This window comes from Mobula hypostoma, chromosome 4 (genome assembly GCF_963921235.1).
Source record: "Mobula hypostoma chromosome 4, sMobHyp1.1, whole genome shotgun sequence".
In the NCBI taxonomy this organism is placed as follows: Eukaryota; Metazoa; Chordata; class Chondrichthyes; order Myliobatiformes; family Myliobatidae; genus Mobula; species Mobula hypostoma.
Genome location: NC_086100.1, coordinates 40,714,949 through 40,736,729, shown reverse-complemented (window position 1 = coordinate 40,736,729; position 21,781 = coordinate 40,714,949). Strand labels below are relative to the sequence as shown.

The 21,781-nt window shown below is 41.9% G+C and overlaps 1 protein-coding gene across 4 annotated transcripts in view; it reads right to left on the bottom strand.

Annotated features, from left to right (window-relative positions):
* The window catches only part of fam131ab (family with sequence similarity 131 member Ab), an 84,042-nt gene that overhangs the window by 31,582 nt on the left and 30,679 nt on the right, over window positions 1–21,781 (bottom strand). For all 4 annotated transcript variants that reach the window (XM_063045693.1, XM_063045690.1, XM_063045692.1 and 1 more), the window contains exon 3: window positions 5,653–5,746. In XM_063045693.1, the coding sequence (XP_062901763.1) occupies window positions 5,653–5,722 (70 nt within the window). In that variant the 5' untranslated portion in view covers window positions 5,723–5,746. The remainder of the gene's footprint in view (window positions 1–5,652; window positions 5,747–21,781) is intronic.

Below are 21,781 nucleotides of genomic sequence, written 5' to 3'. Positions count from 1 at the left end.
ATTGTATTTGGTGCTCCCAGTGTGGCGTCCTGTATATTAGTGAGATGCAGCGTAGATTTGGAGACCACTTCACCAACAAAAAGCGTGATCTCCTGGAGGCCACCTATTCCGATTCTACCTCCCATTCCAATTCTGACATGTGAGTCCCTGGCCTCCTCCACTGTCACAATGAGGCCACAATCAGGTTGGAGGAGCAGGGGGATGGAAACTAATGTGGCGGGAGATGGGAACCAGTGCAGAGAAACAGAGGGGTGTAAAATGAGGGTAGAAGCAAAAAGTAGTAAGGTGAAAAGTAAAAGTGGCAGGCAGGCAAATCCAAGGCAAAAATCAAAAAGGGCCACTTTTCAACATAATTGTATAAGGGCTAAGAGTGTTGTAAAAGCGAGCCTGAAGGCTTTGTGTGTCAATGCAAGGAGCATTCATAACAAGGTGGATGAATTGAAAGTGCAGATAGTTATTAATGAATATGATACAGTTGGGATCACAGACACATGGCTCCAGGGTGACCAAGGATCGGAGCTCAACATTCAGGGATATTGAATATTCAGGATGGATAGACATGAAAGAAAAGGAGGTGGTGTAGTATTGCTGGTTAGAGAGGAGATTAACACAATAGAAAGGAAGGACATTAGCCGGGAGGATGTGGAATCGATATGGGTAGAGCTGCATAATACTAAGGGGCAGAAATCACTGATGGGAGTTGTGTACAGGCCACCTAACAGTAGTAGTGAGGTTGGGGATGGCATTAAACAGGAAATTAGAAATGCATGCAATAAAGGAACAGCAGTTATAATGGGTGACTTCAATCTACATATAGATTGGGTGAACCAAGTTGATAAGAGTGCTGAGGAAGAGGATTTCTTGGAATGTATGCGGGATGGCTTTCTGAACCAACATGTCGAGGAACCGGCCATTCTAGACTGGGTATTCAGCAATGAGCAATTAGTTAACAATCTTGTCGTGCGAGGCTCCTTGGGTAAGAGTGACCATAATATGGTGGAATTCTTCATTAAGATGGAGAGTGACATAGTTAATTCAGAAACAAAGGTTCTGAACTTAAAGAAGCGTAACTTTGAAGGTATGAGACGTGAATTAGCTAAGATAGACTGGAAAATGACATTTAAAGGGTTGACAGTGGATATGCAATGGCAAGCATTTAAAGATCGCATGGATGGAAGCCTTTTAGGACCAAGATGAGAAAAAACTTCTTCACCCAGAGAGTGGTGAATCTGTGGAATTCTCTGCCACAGGAAACATAGAAACATAGAAAATAGGTGCAGGAGTAGGCCATTCGGCCCTTCGAGCCTGCACCGCCATTCAGTATGATTATGGCTGATCATCCAACTCAGAACCCTGCACCAGCCTTCCCTCCATACCCGCTGATCCCCGTAGCCACAAGGGCCATATCTAACTCCCTCTTAAATATAGCCAATGAACTGGCCTCAACTGTTTCCTGTGGCAGAGAATTCCACAGATTCACCACTCTCTGTGTGAAGAAGTTTTTCCTAATCTCGGTCCCAAAAGGCTTCCCCTTTATCCTCAAACTGTGACCCCTCGTTCTGGACTTCCCCAACATCGGGAACAATCTTCCTGCATCTAGCCTGTCCAATCCCTTTAGGATTTTATACGTTTCAATCAGATCCCCCCTCAATCTTCTAAATTCCAACGAGTATAAGACTAGTTCATCCAGTCTTTCATCATATGAAAGTCCTGCCATCCCAGGAATCAATCTGGTGAACCTTCTTTGTACTCCCTCTATGGCAAGAATGTCTTTCCTCAGATTAGGGGACCAAAACTGCACACAGTACTCCAGTTGTGGTCTCATCAAGGCCTTGTACAACTGCAGTAGTACCTCCCTGCTCCTGTATTCGAATCCTCTTGCTATAAATGCCAGCATACCATTCACCTTTTTCACCGCCTGCTGTACCTGCATGCCCACTTTCAATGACTGGTGTATAATGACACCCAGGTCTCGTTGCACCTCCCCTTTTCCTAATCAGCCACCTTTCAGATAATAATCTGTTTTCCTGTTTTTGCCACCAAAGTGGATAACCTCACACTTATCCACATTAAGTTGCATCTGCCATGAATTTGCCCACTCACCTAACTTATCCAAGTCAACCTGCATCCTCTTAGCATCCTCCTCACAGCTAACACTGCCGCCCAGCTTCGTGTCATCCGCAAACTTGGAGATGCTGCATTTAATTCCCTCATCCAAGTCATTAATATATATTGTAAACAACTGGGGTCCCAGCACTGAGCCTTGCGGTACCCCACTAGTCACTGCCTGCCATTCTGAAAAGGTCCCGTTTATTCCCACTCTTTGCTTCCTGTCTGCCAACAAATTCTCTATCCACATCAATACCTTACCTCCAACATCGTGTGCTTTAAGTTTGCACACTAATCTCCTGAGTGGGACCTTGTCAAAAGCCTTTTGAAAATCCAAATCCACTGGTTCTCCCCTATCCACTTTACTAGTTACATCCTCAAAAAATTCTATGAGATTCGTCAGACATGATTTTCCTTTCACAAATCCATGCTGACTTTGTCCGATGATTTCACCGCTTTCCAAATGTGCTCTTATCACATCTTTGATAACTGACTCTAGCAGTTTCCCCACCACCAATGTTAGGCTAACCGGTCTATAATTCCCTGGTTTCTCTCTCCCTCCTTTTTTAAAAAGTGGGGTTACATTAGCCACCCTCCAATCCTCAGGAACTAGTTCAGAATCTAAAGAGCTTGAAAAATTATCACTATTTCTTGGGCTACTTCCTTAAGCACTCTGGGATGCAGACCATCTGGCCCTGGGGATTTATCTGCCTTTAATCCCTTCAATTTACCTAACACCACTTCCCTACTAACATGTATTTCCCTCAGTTCCTCCATCTCACTGGACCCTCTGTCCCCTACTATTTCTGGAAGATTATTTATGTCCTCCTTAGTGAAGACAGAACCAAAGTAATTATTCAATTGGTCTGCCATGTCCTTGCTCCCCAGAATCAATTCACCTGTTTCTGTCTGTAGGGGACCTACATTTGACTTAACCAATCTTTTTCTCTTCACATATCTATAAAAGCTTTTACAGTCAGTTTTTATGTTCCCTGCCAGTTTTTTCTTTTTTTCCTTTCCTAATTAAGCCCTTTGTCCTCCTCTGCTGAACTCTGAATTTCTCCCAGTCCTCAAGTGAGCCACTTTTTCTGGCTAATTTGTATGCTTCTTCTTTGGAATTGATACTATCCCTAATTTCCCTTGTCAGAAACAGTTGAGGCCAGTTCATTGGCTATATTTAAGAGGGAGTTAGATATGGCCCTTGTGACTACAGGGATCAGGGGGTATGGAGAGAAGGCAGGTACAGGGTTCTGAGTTGGATGATCAGCCATGATCATACTGAATGGTGGTGCAGGTTCGAAGGGCCGAATGGCCTACTCCTGCACCTATTTTCTATGTTTCTATGTAACACCATATATTCTGTCTGGGCAGCCCCCAACCTGATGGCATGAATATTGATTTCTTGAACTTCAGGTAATTGCACCCCATTCCCCATTTCCATTTCACTCTCTCACCTTATCTCTTCACCTGCCCGTCTCCCGCCTCTGATGCTCCTCCCCCTTCCCTTTCTTCCACGGTCTTCTGTCCTCACTTATCAGAATCTCCCTTCTCCAGCCTTGTATCTCTTTCAATTGACTTCCCAGCTCTTTACTTCGCCCCTCCCCTTCTCCCAGTTCCACCTATCACCTCCGACTGTGTATTTCTTCCTCCCCTCCCCCCACCTTCTTGCTCTGACTTCTCATCCCCTCTTCCAGTCCTGATGAAGGGTCGCAGCCTGAAACATCGACTGGTTACTCTTTTCCACAGACGCTGCCTGGCCTGCTGAGTTCCTCCAGCATTTTGTGTGCGTTGCTTGGATTTCCAGCATCTGCAGATTTTCTCCTGTTTGATCATCATATCATTACTGCCATTGACAGTTATGGAAGTCAGAAAAAAATCCAAATGGAACTAAGATATATTTTTCTAGAGCTTTCTCTGAGATTGCCAAGTTTCTCCTTACAGGTATGTGGCACAAATATAGGCAGTGGAAAAAGTAGATCCTCCGAGATTAGCTTCAGATGTAATCACACCTGGAATGTTTCAATAAGTATTCTATTCTGTCTAGTAAGTCGAGCCGTTGTTTGCACATACACATGTCCAATTATTCAATGTTTCAGTGTTGAAATACATCTGCTTTGACACACTGGGGATGGGCTATCAGAAACCGTTACAAACCCAGGGACACCCAGATTTCCAAATGGTGTAGAAGTGGATCAGCATTCAATGCCCACCATGTCCTGTGAGTTAGATCGATGAAGGGTTGAAGCGAAAAATAGATGCGTTGACTTCATAGATTAGATTAGATTAGATTAGATTAATTAGTCACATGTCCATTGAAGCATACAAAGAAACACATTGTTTCTGTTATCAACCAACACAGTCCGAGCATAGCCATGCTTTTGGCAGCAACATAGCATGCCCACAATGTTCAGAAGAACAACACGCAGCCAACATACTAAAAAACAGGCACAACAACAGCGAAGCAAGCCATGCCCTACCCTCACCACCCGCCCCCCCATCAGACATCACTAGCTCTTATCCTCCGAGATCTCCACCTGCAATCCTTGACCTCAGGCACTGCAGAGAAACTTGTTCCGGCTCCATTTCTGCCCCTGCCTTTCTGCTGTGACTCCAGGTCCACTTTACATCCCTGTTATGGTTACTGAGCATTTTCCACCTGGGGCACCATGGTGTAAACATAGTTTATTACTGAGATAGGATGTATTTGCTTTTTTCACTTCAGGAGGTCAAATGTCAGATACAGTGTGCTTTAAGTTTACTCACTAATCTCCTGTGTGGGACCTTGTCAAAAGCCTTTTGAAAATCCAAATATACCACATCCATGTGAAACATTAATGTACTTGAACTTGTTCTATTTTACATGCTGCATCTGATGCTCACAAACCTAAGGTAACCAAAGCAGACGGACTGGTTGCTTTGCACATCGCCTGCATTCAGAGTAAAGTGGTGACCCGGAACTTCAACTCTCCATTCCTCTTCAAGCTCTTCCTTGAAGCTCGGTAGAAGCTCCAAGTACCGCACCTCCTCTTCAATTCAGGCACGTTGCAGCCTCAATGCTGAATTCAACGTTTTCTGATGATTCCCCATTCCAGTGTTGTTTCTCATTTCCAGAAATCAGTTTTTCCCTGTCCCCTTATTGAGATTTCATTCACGTCCTCCTTTTCACACCCACACAAACAAGACTAGTGGTTGTCATTCATTTGTCCTTACTAGCCTCAATTTCTATCATTCAGTCTCTGCTGGTGTTTATTTACTCTCTCTCTCTCTCCCCCCCCTCTCTCTCTCTCTCTCTCTCTCTCCCCCTCTATCTCTCGTTCTCACCACCTTTCCCCACTTTCTCTACAACTTTCAGTTATAATTTCTCAGATGTCATGAAAGGTCAACAGTCAGAACCTTTATTTCTCTTTTTGTGAGTGCTACTATTTCCAGCATTTTATTTGAATTTCATTCTTCCAGCATCACCAGTATTTTCTGGCAAAATGTAAGCCAATGGATTCTAAAGCATGTTTATATAAATACAATTAATTATTAATGCACACATACCATGTAAAGATGATCTTGCAAGTGCAGCAATCTCCTGAATAGTAAGCGCGCGTCTTGATTTTGGTAACATTTCAATAGTGTCTTCAACATTTACCTGGAAAATTGGAAATCGGGTACAAAGGTTGAGCTGTTGTTCAAGTGTTCTCAGCAATTTAAAAAAAACCTACACATAACGTCCTTTTACATTCAGAGCACTAGCTCTTGACAGCAATGTATAGTCTGTTTTAGTCGCGATGCTTTTTCCTCTGTAAAATTGTACATTAGAGTTAACTAAAATACCCGATGCCAGCCAGGTCTGTCTGTCTGCATCAGGGTGCACACATGCTTTACGGTCTGCCTGTCTGTGTGTCTTTCTCTCTATGTACTGTCTATGGTCTCAGATCCCCTGAGGACGCACAGGTTTTCTGTAGAAAATATTATTCTAGCTTTTTGATGTAGTGCAGAGCAGTTATAGAGCAAACAGAAGATTTCATAATTTTTCTCCCCACAATGCTCAGTTTAAAAATTGAAAACTTTTATCTGAAAGAGTTTAAGCTGCGTACTTGATTGAAGTATAAACAGGAAGTGCTAGCCAATCAGTTAAGATTTCACTTTTTACTATTTGTATGAGTAACTAACAGAATGAAACTCCAAGTCATTACTGTCAGAAAGAAGCCACGTGGTGTAGTAAGATAAAATAAGCATAATATTATTAGAAAAAATTTCTAATAAGATAGAGCCTGAAGTTTTGATATTATGCAGCTCTTCCACTGTAAAAAAAATCATTTCAAATTATGCAAGCATCATGCACATGGCTTCACACTTAGTACTGTCAGGTACAATTGCTTTCACAAATGCTGCAAAGTTTCCAAGTCATCATGACTTTGACAAACCTGTCATCTCCTTACTCTATACAATGATCTTTGTAAATATTACTAAAATGCAAGGACACAAGAAACACAACCAGAAGCAGGAGCTAGCCCTTCACCCCAGATCTTTGCTGAAGGCTGATTCTTTCATCACAGTGCCATTTTCCTTAACTCCCCAATGTCTAATACCCTGTCTTGACATTTTAATAAACAACTCCACAGCTTTCTAGAATAGCAAATTCCAAAGATTCACCATCAGCTAGATGAAAAAAAAACTTCTCACGTGAATGGACAACCCCTTATCTTGAGACTAGTACTGATAGATCTGGACTTCCTCATCAGAGAAAACATCGGTTTTGTGTCTATACCAACAAGCCCCCTAGGAGATCATATTCATTCTAAACTCTGGGGAATAAAGGCCTCTGTTCTTAATCTTTCCTTGTCCAGTTAACCCTTCATCCCAGGAATCAATCCAGGCATGCTTTGCTGTGCTCTCTCAATCATGGGCGTATCCTTTCAAAAGTAGGGAGGCTGGACTTATACACAATAATCCGTAGTGTTCTTATACAGATCTGTACTCAAAACCTAACACAAAAATGTCAACATACCACTTACTGTTTGAGCCACTTGCTGAAACCACATACTAACTTTTGGTGGCTCATGTACAGGGGCAACTAGGTCACTCAGAACAATCGTGCATGGGAAGATGGGTGGGACAGGAATTGATGCTTAATGTTTCAGGGTTTCAATATTTTAGAAAAGATAGACAGGGAGATTAATGGTCAGGGTTGAACTACTAATCGTTGCACTCTGAGGGGACAAGATGGAGGGCTCCCCTGCTGAGTCTGTGGGTAGAACTCAAAAACAGGAAGGGTGCAATCACCCTAATGGGACTGTACTACAGACCAACCCCACCTCCCCCACCCCTAGTAGCCACTGGGACACTGAGGAACAGATAATGCAGGCAGATTAAGAAAAGGTGAAAAAACAACAGGGTTGTTGTTATGGGGTCTGGTGATGGGTAATGAGCCTGACTAAGTGACCGCCCTCTCAGTGGGTGAGCAGTTAGGGAACAATAACCACAACTTATTAGTAGCTATGGATAACGATAAGCATGGGCCTTGTGGGACAGTATTATTTCGGAGCAGGGCAAATTATGAGAGCAATTGGCAAGATCTGAGGAGCGATAATTGGGAACAGCTGTTTAAGGGCAAGTCCATATCCAGCATGTGGAGCGTGATTAAAGACCAACTGCAGAGAATACAAGACAGGTATGTTCCAGTCAGAAGGATGGACAAGGATGGCAAGATAAGAGAACCTCGGATGTCGACAGAGGTGATGAATTTAATCAAGAAGGAAAAGGAAAAGTATGCAATGCTTAGAAACCAGAATTAAACAGAGCCCTTGAGGGTTATAAAGAAGCCAGAAAAGAACTCAAGAAGGGAATTAGGAAAGCCAGGAGGAGCTATGGAAAGTCATTGGCAAGTAAGATTAAACAGAATCCCAAGGCATGCTATACATAAAGCTAAAGCAAGAGGATAACCAAGAAGAGGAGGGGACCATTCAAGGATAAAGGGGAGCAACATTTGCTTGGATGTGGGGGATGTGGGTGAGGTCCTTAATGAGCACTTTACATCAGTATTTACCAAGGAGGATGCGGACAATAGGGAACATATTAATATGCTCGGGCATTTTGAGGTGAAGGAGGAGGTAGTGTCAGGTCTCTCAGAGAGTGTTCAGGTGAATAAGTCTACAGGGCCTGATGGGATACCCCTCAGCTTATTGAGAGAAGCAAGTGAAGAGATCACGGGTCCTTAACCAATACCTTTTGTCTCTTCTCTAGCTACAGCCAAGATCCCAGAGGATTGCAGAGTGGCGAATGTTATTCCATTGTTCAAGAAGGGAACCAGCAATAGTCTTGGAAACTACAGGCTGCTGAGCTTCATGTCAGTGGTAGGGAAGTTACTGGACAGAATTCTTAGGCATAGGATTTATGAGCATTTGGAAAACCATGACCTAATTAGGGAGAGCTAGCATGGCTTTGTGCAGGACACGTTGTCTCATACTAACTTGTTTGAGTTTTTTGATGAGGTGACAAAGGTGATTGATCAAAGTTCAAAGATCAAAAGTAAATTTATAATCGAAGTACACATACCTGTATGTCACCATATGCAATCCTGAGATAGGTTTCGTGACTGAGGTAGAGCTGTGGATAATAATGTCTACATGAATTTTAGTAAGCAGTTTGACAAGGTCCCTCATGGGAAGCTCATCCAGAAGATTAAAATTCATGGGATTTCATCATATGAACACATGTTGGGAAGAACTAACAGTGAGGGAAAACAGCAAGACGCATGGGATCAATTTTGGTTGTATGTTAATTTAAACTTAAATTAGAACTTCTTTCTGCCTCTAAGTTTTATTTGTTTTCCTGTCATGGGATGGCTGTGTAAATATGCTGTACTGTATCTGCTCTGTGATATGCTGAGCTGCTTTGTAAAATAAAAATAAATAATAATAAAAATTTGAATTAAAAAAGAATTGCATGGGATCCATGGTGAATTGGCCATTTGGATTCAGAACTTGCTTGCCCATAGAAGACAGAGGGTGGTGATTAAACTGACTTATTCTAGCTAGAGGTTTGCGATTAGCAGTGTTCTGCAAGGATCTTTACTGGGGCCTTTGCTGTTTGTGATGTATCTAAATGACCTGGATGAAAATTTACATGGATGGATTAGTAAGTTTGCAGATGATACCAAGATTGGTGGTGTTTTGGATAGCGTAAATAACTGGCAAAGAATACAGCGGGATATAGATCAATTGCAGAAATGGACAGAGAAATGGAACAAGGAGTTTAACGTGGCCAAGTGTGAAGTGTTGTATATTGGAAGTCAAATGTCAAGAGACAGCACACTATTAAGTTCAAAATCTGCAGATGCTGGAAATCCAGGCAACACACACAAAATGCTGGAGGAACTCAGAAGGCCAGGCAGTATCTATGGAAAAAGTACATTTGTGGTTTCAGGCCGAAACCCCTTGGCAGGAGTTCCTCCAGCATTTTGTGTGTGATGACTAATTCATTAGGTTCAGCACAACATTGTGGGCCGAAGGGCCTGTCCTGTGCTGTACTATTCTATGCTCTATCTTCCCATTTTGAAGATAATTCATGCCAGTATGTTACCCCTAATACCCAATACTATCTGTTCTATTTGTTTATCAACAATAACATCTGTGACATCTTATCAAAGGCCTTCTAAGAATCCAAATATACTACCTTAATTGGTTTGCCTTTACCTATGTATCTACTACCATCTCAAGGAGGTAAAGTACATTTATTAAACATGATTTCCCTTTCATAAATCCATGTTGACTCTCCCTAATACTATCACTACTTTCCAAGTCACAAACAAGAGAAAACCTGCAGATGCTGAAAATCCAGGCAACGTACACAAAATGCTGGAAGAACTCAGCAGGCCAGGTAGCATTTATAGAAAGGAGTACAGTCGACATTTTGGGCCGACAGCCTTCCTCAGGAGTGGAGAGAAAAAGACGAGGAGTCAGGATTAGAAGGTGGTGGGAGGGGGTGAGGAAACACAAGGTGATAGGTGAAACTGGGAGGGGTGAAGTAAAAGAGCTGGGAAGTTGATTGGTAAAAGAGATACAGACTTGGAGAAGGGGGAATTTAACAGGAGAGGACAGGAGGCCAAGGAAGAAAGAAAAGGGGGAGGAGCATCAGAGAGTGCGAGCAAGGAGATAAGGTGAGAGGGAAAAGGGGCTGGGGAACAATGAAGGAAGATTCGCCATTACTGGAAGTTCGAGAAATCAATGTTCATGCCATCAGGTTGGAGACCACACGGAGAGAATATAAGATGTTGCTCCTCTAATAGTCTTCCCTTGATATGGATTCCTGATTTCCCTTACTATTGTTGTTAGACAAATAGATCCATTGCAAAAAGAAACTGCTGGAAGACCTCAGTAGGTCAAGCAACAAAACATAATTTGGCAATGTTTCATGTCAAGTCTTTGCATCAGAACTTCCCCACATTCCTGCTCCTCCTCTCACTCTGAGGCATACCCTTCAAAATCTAAACAACTAACTCATATTTTGTGCTTTTATGGTTTGATTTGTTTAAGTTTAAAACTCTGATTTCAGATTGAACTAACATCACCTACCATTTTTAATGAAATATTAATATATTCTAATCACTGTGAAACGGGATGAGTGCTTTATCGTTATGATAAAAGATGAACTCTTGATCTCTCAGTCTACCTCGTCATGGTCCTTGCGTTTTATTTGCCTACCTGCACTGCACTTTTTCCTGTAAATATAACATTATATCCTGCATTTTGTTAACACTGTTCCCTGCATGCTACCTCGACATAGTTATGTCTTGGAATGATCTTTCCAGATAGCATGCAAAACAAAGCTTTTCACCCTATATCAATAATGAACCAGTTACCACAGTTTCCTAAAGACCCCTTCAATCAAAGCATCAATAATGCTTTCCTCAATATATAATACTAGATATAAAGCAGAGTGTTCCGTTGCCGTTTCTAGTTCAATATGTTGATGCACCAGTCTCGCATTTATCTTCCATACTGTTACTTCCTATTTGTTCTTTCCAGTCTACAGGCAGGTTTAAAGTTCCCAACGATTATTGCAATCTCCTTACAATATCCAACCCTTATTTCCCAAATTATTCGATATCCTACATTGCCTTTAATTTCTGGGTCCTTCATATAACTTATTTGCTGTTAGCTTAGCTCAACCCAAATTGATTCTACTTGATTTTCTGTGCCAAGATCCTTGGTTGCTGTAGTCCGTATCCTGTACTTTAAAATCAGGCTACCTCACCTCCTTTTCCATTTTGCTTTCCCTTCAAAATCTCAAGTATCCCTGAAATTTAATTAGATTGCAATGACATTCTGAAGTGGCTGTTAGACCGTATCCAATAGTTTTATTCACGCTATTAATTAACAAATCTTTTTAACAAATGCTGTGAGCATTCAGATAAAGATCATTCTGTTGCATTTTAGTCTATTTTTCCCCTTTTGGGGTTTAATTTGAAGTAAACCTTTACATACCCTTATATTTAAGACCATAAGATACAGAAGCAGAAATAGGCCATTTGGCCAGTCAAGTCTATCCTGCCATTTCATCATGGCGGATCCATTTTTCCCTCAGCCCCAATCACTTTCCTTCTCCCCGTATCCCTTCATGCCCTGACTAAAGAATCTATCAAACTCCTCCCACAGATTCACCACTCTCTGGCTAAAGAAATTTCTCCTCATCTCCGTTCCAAATGGACGTCCCTCTATTCTGAGGCTGTGTCTTCTGGTCCTGGAATCTCCCACCACAGGAAGCATCCTCTCCACATCTTTTCTATCAAGGCCTTTCAACATTCGATATGTTTCAATGAGATCCCTCACACATTCTTCTTAATTCCAGTGAACACAGGCCCAGAGCCATCAAACTCTCTTCATATGATAAGTCTTTCAATCCTGGAATCATTTTCATGAAACTTCTTTGAACTCTCTCCAATGTCAGCACATCGCTTCTCTGATAAGGGGCCCAAAACTGCTCACAAGTGAATGAGGCCTCACTTTCTCTGCAAGTGAGGCCCGTGCCTTGTGAAGCCTCAACATTACATCCTTGCTTTTATATTCTAGTCCTTTTGAAATGAAGGCTAACATTGCATTTGCCTTCCTCATCACCGACTCAACCTGCAGATTAACCTCTGGGGAATCTTGCATGAGGAGTCCCAAGTCCCTTGGCACGTGAGATTTTTGAATTTTCTCTCCATTTAGAAAATAGTCTACACTTTTATTTCTTCTACCAAAGTGCATGATCATACACTTCCCTAGACTGTATTCCATCTGCAACTTCCTTGCCCATTCTCCCAATCTGTCTAAGTCTTCCTGCAGCCTCTCTGCTTCCTCAATACCTGCCCCTCCACCTGTCTATGTATCATCCACAAACTTGATCATAAAGCCATCAATTTTATTATTCAAATCACTGGCATATAACATAAAAAGCAGTGCCAACATAGACCCCATGAAACACCACTAGTTACCGGCAGCAAACCAGAAAAGGCTCCCTTTATTGTCACTCTTTGCCTCTTACCAATCAGCAACACTCTATCCATGCTAGTATATGTCCTGTAGTATCATGGGCTCATAACTTGTTAAGCAGCCTTATATGTAGAATCTTGTCAAAGGCCTTCTGAAAATCCAAGTACACAACCAATTCTCCTTTGTCTATCCTGCTTATTATTATTTCGTCAAAGAATTCCAACAAATTTGTCAGGCAAGATTTTCCCTTCAGGAAACCATGCTGACTTAGGGCCTATTTTATCATGTGCCTCCAAGTACCCTGAAACCTCACCTTTAACAACAGACTCCAACATCTTCCCAACCTCTGAGGTCAGATTCACTAGCCTATAATTTTCCTTCTTCTGCCTCTCTCCTTTCTTGAAGAGTGGAATGACATTTACAATTTTCCAGTCCTCCAGAATCTACTGATTCTTAAAAAAAAAATTACTAATGCCTCCACAATCTCTTCAGACACTTCTTTCAGAACCCTGGGGTGTACTAAAGTTGATAAGGCCATTTGGTCCAGGTGATTTATCTACCTTCAGACTTTTCAGTTTCCATGGCACCTTCTCCCTAGTAATGGCAACTTCGCGTTCTTCTGCTCCCTGATATTTTCGAACTTCCAGCATACTGCTAGTATCTACCACAGTGAAGACTGATGCAAAATACTTATTCAGTTTGTCCCGCATTACTACTTCTCCAGCATCATTTTCCAGATGTCCAATATCTACTCTTGCTTCTCTTTAATTCTTTATATATCTGAAGAAACTTTTGTTATCCTTTTTAATATTATTGGCTAGCTACCTTTGTATTCCATCCTTTCCCTCTTTATGGCTTTTTAGTTGTCTTCTGTTTGTTTTTAAAACGCTTCCAAATCTTCTAACTTCCCACTAATTTGTACTTTACTATATGGCCCCTCTTTGGCTTTTATGGTGGCTTTGACTTCCCTTGTCAGCCATGGTTGTGTCATTTCACCTTTAGAATACTGCTACTTCTTCTGTGGGATCCTATCCTGCAACTTCCAAATTGTTCCCAGAAATTCCAGCCATTGCTGCTCTGCCATTATTCCTGCTAGTGCACCCTTCTTGTCAACTTTGGAACAGCTGATCCCCTAGTGGGCTCAAACACAAGCTGCTCTAAAAAGCCATCTTGTTGGCATTCTACAAATTCCTCCTCTTGGGATCCAGCACCAACCTGATTTTCCCAACCTACCTGCATATTGAAATCTCCCGTGACAATCCTAGGATTGCTATTTTGACGTGCATTTTCTATCTCGCATTGTGATCTGTAGCCCCCATCTTTACTACTGTACGGAGGTTTGTATATAACAGTTCTTTTTACCTGTGCAGTTTCTTAGCTCAACCCACGATGATTCTAAACCTTACAATCCTATGTCACCTCTTTCTAATTATTTGATTTCATTTTTTACCCACAGATCCACCCCATCCCCTCTGCCTACCTGCCTGTCCTTTTGATACAATGTGTATCCTTGGACATTAAGCTCCCAGCTATAATCTTCTTTCAGCCACAATTCAGTGATGCCCACTATGTTATACATGCCAATATGTAACTTTGCTACAAGTTCATCTACCTTATTCCATATACTGTGTGCATTCAAATATAACACCTTCAGTCCCATATTCACTCTTTTCGATTTTTGTCCCCATTTTATAATGCAGCTCATGCCATTGACTGCAATTTTGCCCTATCATCAGCCTGTCCTTGCTAGCAGTCCCACTACACACTCCCTCAGTTTGTAAACCAACTGCACCATTCAATTTTCTAACCTTGATCCCTGATCTACTTTATCCACTGCACCTTTGTAGTTCTGTTTTTTTTACTTTTAATACCGGGTATTCATATTCCTTAAGCAGAATGTCCTTGGTTTCATCTACATCTGTGGTTCCCAGATGATCCACATTAACCAGATTTTCCCTCCGGTCCAACAGAGATAGCCGTACCATTCCCCCACTCACGGCCATCACGTTCCTCGTCATGTTACCAATTTGAATGCACCTTGCATCACAGCGCTGTGGCCAATTTACTCATTCACACTGTTAAAGTCTACACTAATATCACCACTTCATTGATTGTCTTTTCACAACACTCGGGGGCAGCAACAGCCAAGCGCAAAAGCCACTGAGAACATCCAATGCCCTAATTAAATCTCAAGGCCCTACTGATGTTCAGAAAGCCAAGTAACATTATGCTATTGGGATCATTAAATCTTCTCTGCTGAAGTCCAGCCTGGTTATTTATTCAGTACTCATGACTAATTAATACTAATTTACAAGGTAATTCATAATTTTATACACAGTCACAATCTTGTGATGTAGAAACACCACTTCCCAGCTGACAATGCAGATGGATTCAGGTGAGGGCAGATGGCAGCTTGACAGTGGCATCCACAATTATAAATACATGTTGTTCACACACACACACACACACACACGCACGCACCAGCACTGGGCAACCAACCAGAGTACCAGACCGGACTGCTGTTCAGGGACTCCAATAGAAACCTTGTACTAAATGAACAAGTAAAATTGACGGTAGAGTCAAAAGGGCTTTAGATGCTGCATTCTATGACTTCATTTTAGATTTTCAGCAATTTTGCTTTTACATTAAAAAACTAATTTGCAGCTAGCCAAGCCAAGCTGTCCTCTTGATCAAAGCTTCAGGTAGTTCAGGAACGTAGCTTCTTCTGTTCCTATCACATAAAGTCATAAGACACAGAAACAGAATGAGGCTATTCAGCCCATCGTATCTGCTTCACCATTCCATCATGGCTGATATGCTGATTGGTAGATTCATTAGCTCTGTAAATTGCTCCTAGTGTAGAAACAATTGTGTCCTTTCTTGTAGAAAAATGTACAATTCAATCTGTTTTTCTTGTCAGTGCTGCATATATGATGCTATACCAGCCTTTAATGCTCCCGCAAGCTTTTCAGTGCATGCATTCTTGTGCAAATGACAATGGACTAGAGAACTGAGGGAGTGAAGTGAGTGGGATTTACCGTGGGCTGGCACTGATTCAACAAGCTGAATAACCCCAGTCATTAAAAACATCTTCGAATCAGAATGGCACAGGACCTGGGTGTGTCAGTACTGCCATCTGCCTGCTCCGCTTGCTAGTCCTGTCAGCCATGCCAGTCATACCCTGAAGAGCAGATAAGCATGTTCAGGCTCTTAAAAAGCTTAAACCCGCTTTTATACCCATGATGAGAACTACAAGCAGAAGAGTTTACCACATTACAAGGCCTCACCGTGGAGGTCCAAGTCAGCTCCAGCAAGCAGCTCACGATAGAGAGTAAGGAAAAAGTTTGTGAAAATGAAATTCAGAGATCAGTGGAGAACAGCGACAGCCCCACACAGGGTGCTGGCAACACTTGCATTTATTGGCCACCTCTCTGAGTCAACTTCATTTGATCTGGAGTCATTTCTAATCTATGAGGTCCTCTTTTGGTCAGGGTCAATCAAGGATATTGCATCCTAGCTGTCTAAGCGATACGCAAGCCAGGGCAGTACGATACGGAGAGCAAGCTGTTGCCCAGGCAACAGGCTCTCCCTCTCCACTCAGCTGATGAATCCAAAGGAACAGCAGAGACCGGCACAGTTTGGCACCACAGGAGTTGCCAGTCAGCATTGAACTCAATGGTGAACTGCCTTAGGGACTCCAGCTCTGGATTTTCCCTTAGGCTTTACTCCCGAAGCCTTCCCCATGAATGGGAATAGCCACAAGGCAGCGGAGGTTTGAGATCAGAGTTTTCCTTCTCCTAGATGAGCTGCCAAACACAGCTTACAAGCCCCATCCGCCTGAAGCGACTGGTTGTAAGGCACCAGTAACCCACCTTGGCTCCTTCTCCTGTCAGTAGACAGGGTTCCACCGGGGCCTAGTAGTTAAGTCACACATGAAAGCCAGGAGCTGGATTTGATTGTCGGAGGCCATTTGAGACGCATACTATTGGGAGCATTTAATGGGTAGTTGGAGCTTATCCCCACTACCTCCCCCAGCTATGACAAACTTAAGGAATCATGATCTAAACTAGATGAAAAAGGCAGATATTAGTGAATCAGGTAACTTCACAGATATTGAAATTAGTTCTCACTTCCCCAAAAATTACAGATTTATTTAATTTTTGACTTTGAATTTCCCAGCTGTCAGTGTGGGAGTCAGTAGTCCAGAGCTCCAAGTGCTAAATATATTTACAATAATATGCATCACTACCACTGGTATTAATTTAGCAGCATTTCACCTGGGTAGTTAGGCATGAGATTTTAATAGACTCATAAATAAAGATGTAGAGAAACACACACAAAATAGAGGAACTCAGTGAGTCACATAGCATATATGGAGGGGAATAAACAGACAATGATATAGACTGGCTCAGTCGGAGCAATAACTACAACATATAAAATAATATGAAATTCAAGATTGTGGGAAATGCAATATTGATGTAATGAGATCATTTACATTATGTAATAACTTTAATAGGTTTCGCAACAAATTTCTCGTCATTAGCCATGATAAAGGATAATAGTAAAATAAGATTGTTGATGTAGTTAATTTAGTATATTTTGTTTATCTCCAGAAGCCAGGAAGAAGTGAGCAGACCGAATATAAATGCTAAAATTGCAGTAAGTGATAGTCCTTACTAATGCTTGTGCAGCTTGTTATTTATTGGGTTTTTTGGAGGGACAGGTAACCATGTTTCATTGCTAAGGGGAATAAATGGCCTTGCCTACAATATTCAACAGAAAGTCATAAATTAACAATGGCAACAAGAATTAAGTAATGCCTCTAACTGTACTGTATCCATTTTCTATGTTGCCATCAATTGTGCGCAAGTTTCGATTGGGCATGTCCTCTTCTCATTACAACCAGCAGGGAGGAGGTGCCGGAGCAGGCTGTCACATTCAACGACTCAGAAACAGCTTCTCCCCATCTGCTGTTCAGTGAATGATCCGTGAATACTATCTCTTTATTCATTTGTTTTTACACTATTTATTTATTCTATAATTTACAGAAATTTTTAAGTTTGCGCTCTACTGCTGCTGCAAAACAATAAATTTCACGTTATCATATAAAAAAAAGTGATAATAAACCTGATTCTCATTCTGAGATGTAACGCGGGTGACTGCTCAAACAAAGTTCTGGTTAAAACTGCTGTAAACAAGTAAACTGTAACAATCTCTTGTGATCCAAAAGCAAATCACCACAAGTTGGCTATTTTAGATACTGGCAGCAAAAACCTGAAAACTCTAACTGGTTGCTTAAATGCAATTTTGGAACGTACCAATTCTTACAACATTAGTCAGAAAATATTTTTAACCTTACCCAATGGTTTACTTTTAGAGGAAGCAAGATGACAATACAGTGCAAATGACAATGAACTAGAGAACTGAGGGAGTGAAGTGAATGGGACTTACTGTGGGCTGGCACTGATTCAACAGGCCAAATAACCCCAGTCATTAAGGATAAGAAATACATCTTCGAATCAGACTGGCACAGGACCTGGGTGTGTCAGTACTGCCATCTGCCTGCTCCGCTTGCTAGTCCTGTCAGCCATGCCAGTCATACCCTGAAGAGCAGATAAGCATTTTCAGGCTCTTAAAAAGCTTAAACCCGCTTTTATAGGGGCTTTTGTAGGGCACTGACCCATAGTGGGCATCCACTCTTTTTTGGCATGGTTATTGTGGTCCGTCTTCCAACACTTGCAAATTGTGACAAGCTCCCTGCATAAAGGCTGAAGATTATGTATTACAGCAGTTCTTCTGGAGAGAGGGTCCTGGGGAGGTTCATGAGATTCACCCTAGGAATGAAAGGATTAACGTATGAGGAGTGTTTGGTGGCTCTGGGACTGTATTTGCTGGAGTCTAAAAGAACAAGGGAGAGGATCTCATTGAAACCTATCAAATACTGAAAAGTCCTAGATACAGTGGACATGGAGAGGTTGTTTCCTATAGTGGGAAAGTCTAGGACCAGAGGGCACAGCCTCAGAATACAAGGGTGTCCCTCTAGGACAGAGATGAGGAGGAATTTCTTTAGCCAGAGGGTGGTGAATCTGTGGAATTAATTGGTACAGATGGTTGTGGAGGCCAAGAGATTGGGTATATTTAAAGCAGAGGTTGATAGGATCTAGATTCATAATTGTGTCAAAGGTTATTGGGAGAAATCAGGAGAATGTGGTTGAGAGGGATAATAAATAAGCCTAGATGGAAAAGCGGAGCAGACTCGATGGGCTGAATGGCCTAATTCTGCCCCTGTCTTATGGTCTTCTTTTGAGGTGAGGTTGGGGGGAGTCGAAATCTTGATTTTCATCGCAACCTAATGAATCAATGGCATTAATGAACAAAGAGATTCAGCGATGTTCTCCCCACAGCCAATGGGCATGAGCTACTTCCAAGCTGGCAGCCCAAGCCACACTCCTTGTAACAGTGTGAAGCAGATTGCATCACCGCCTCCAGTATCAAATCAGGAACGAGATGAGGAAGGCACTTAGCAGTCACTGCAAATCTGTCACAGTAGGGCTAGCCAGCAGATTTATTTAGCAAGTATAATTGGCAGAGAGTGCTTGTCAGAGTGCTTTCTCTTAAATCTGTTACAAATGGACCCAACCTGCAAACCAAGCACACAAACAATATCATGATTCACAGCAGCACAAGAAAACATCCGTATTGACACTTAATACCAGGTCTACCACTATATCTGCATTTGAAATACAATTCTGTAACATACATGCAAAATACATGTACATGTAATAATTAACCACTTCCTTTCGTACAGCATGGAGTCCAAGAGGGGTTTTTTGGAACAATCCAACACAACCATCCTGATTTTAAACTCTGCCATAAACAGTCCAAGCCGGGCTGCAAGAGGAAGAGGGTTGGGCATGGGACGAGTAACCCTACCCCTTAAAATCCAGTGCGACAGACACACCAACAGAAGCTGCAAAGACCTCGTCCTGGGGAGAGAAAGGAGAAGATGGGCCACGCCTGGGTTAACTTGAGGAAGACTGGCCCAGGACAGAGTACTCCGGCAAGGCACTGTCAGCGGCCTACGCCCCAGTAAGCAGGTAATCCTGATTTGAGGGTTAAGTGACGCACAAGAGGAAATCACCATCTTGGAAGGTAGCTCCTTCAACTTGACACTTCCAGGGTGCACAAGGTCCACAAATCCAGACACTGTAGAGTTTGGAGACAGAGTTAAGGTCGATGTCACTTCTACGGCAGAAAGCTGACTAGTATTCTTTTCCTTTGGTTCTATCCCCGCACAGCAGTGTGCAAACGTGTCAACACAACATTCAGAACCATTTCCTGTTTTTTTTATAAACATCCCTGCCAAAGCCTAATTTAACAGAGAGTAGATCTGACAATTCAGATGAAGTAGTTGATGTATTTTTAATTTCTATTACATGATACTTGACAGGTTGCCCCAATCTAATTATTGCTGACTTGCTTTCCCTTGGCTGATGAAACTGCGCATTGCTGGCAGGTTTACTTTATGGACATTATTCAAATACAACATATTTGGACTGGAAATCAAGTACAAATCAATCACAGTTTGTGCACTTATTCCTTCCAAATTCTTTCGAATGAGGATAAAATGCTTGGTCACAAGTATAAATAGTTTAATATACTGTGTTTATATGTATGCACACCACAGTACTGCAAATGAGTGGGGTTGAGTTACCATGCTTACAAATCAGTTTTCTGTATTGTTGACAGTGGGTCATACACATTAGGATTAGTACATGAAATGTGACATTTCTGACTAGTTTTGTACACCCATGGAAAGGGTACATTTTAACAGTTCTGAACCGAAAGGTCTATATCATTGTTTGTCTGATGGTTTTTTATAACCTCATCTTTAGTTTGTAGACATTACCATTTTTGACAGAATATTTCATCTTTTATTTTCCAAATCTAAGAGATCAAAAGATGGGAGTGTGTCATATCAACTGAACTAATAACATGACAATGGTTTCTAATCAACCTCAAGGCAAAAGTAAATTAGAAAGTGCATGTGAAATCAAACACCAGCCCATGGGGAGCACAGGCTTGTTATGAGCACAGTATGTGCAGCACTGTACTGGAAAATTACGTGTGCCCAATAATATTTCACAATATAGCCTGTCATAGCACATAACGTTAACCATTCCATGTACCGCAACCCAGGACAAATTGAGATTGAAGGAAACAGACTAGACGTGCACATGAACAGGAGCAGGTGGCGCTGACAGTAAAGGAACAGAGACATATTGTTTACAGAGCTAACTTGTTTTCTTCCTCAGCTTCTGCCCGCGGCTTCATACAGTCACTGAAGGGTGTGTAACAGACACTCCAATCCGTGCTGATGAATTTGGAAATATCCATTAACCATATTTGTGTAATCACATGCAAATGTTTTTTTTCTTCTGAATCACGGGTCACAATGGCATCCACAGTTCTAAAGACGTAAACCATCAGTATCAAAATACCCTTCACACTTCTGGTGTGGTGGGGGGGACTTACTAATAAAAGAATCTTTTCTTGGGAAGATGAGGAATCAGACCATTAAAATCAAGCCAAATCTCTCCAGGACACTCATTACTGTTTCATGGTCTGCTCACTCTGTTTCTGAGATGCTCAGGACACGTCCAGCAGGAGAGATGTTCAAAGAGACATAACTGGCATAGTATTGCGATTTTATTTGCATGATGTCACACAAATCTCATTCAGAACTAACTGCATCAGCCACTCTTGTCCCAAGTTTGTATTTCAATGTACATGTAAGAGAAAAGGCACGGTTGCCCAGCTCTAGATGGGGTCAAAGCAGTCACAAGACTACCCTATAAACCTGCTGCAAGGGACAACAAGGTGACTCACTGATACACAGCCAACAGCCACCATGCTCACTGCAACCAGGAACAGCTGAAAAGAGTGCTTTGTATTATGCAAACACAATCAATTTGATCCTAATCAGGAACTCATGATATTTCTTTCAAAAGCATTTTAGATCGGGCATAAGTGAGTCCAGCATGGGCCAAATGGACGGAAGGGTCTGTTTCTGTGCTTCCTGCTTCATGCATCTATCAGCTTAATGATGACTGTCCAGATGAAGCCCAGTGTAAAATGGTAGACTCCACCAAAAAGGAATCCCTAATGAAGCTCCTGGCCCTTTGGCCTGAAAATACACCCTTTGAAAG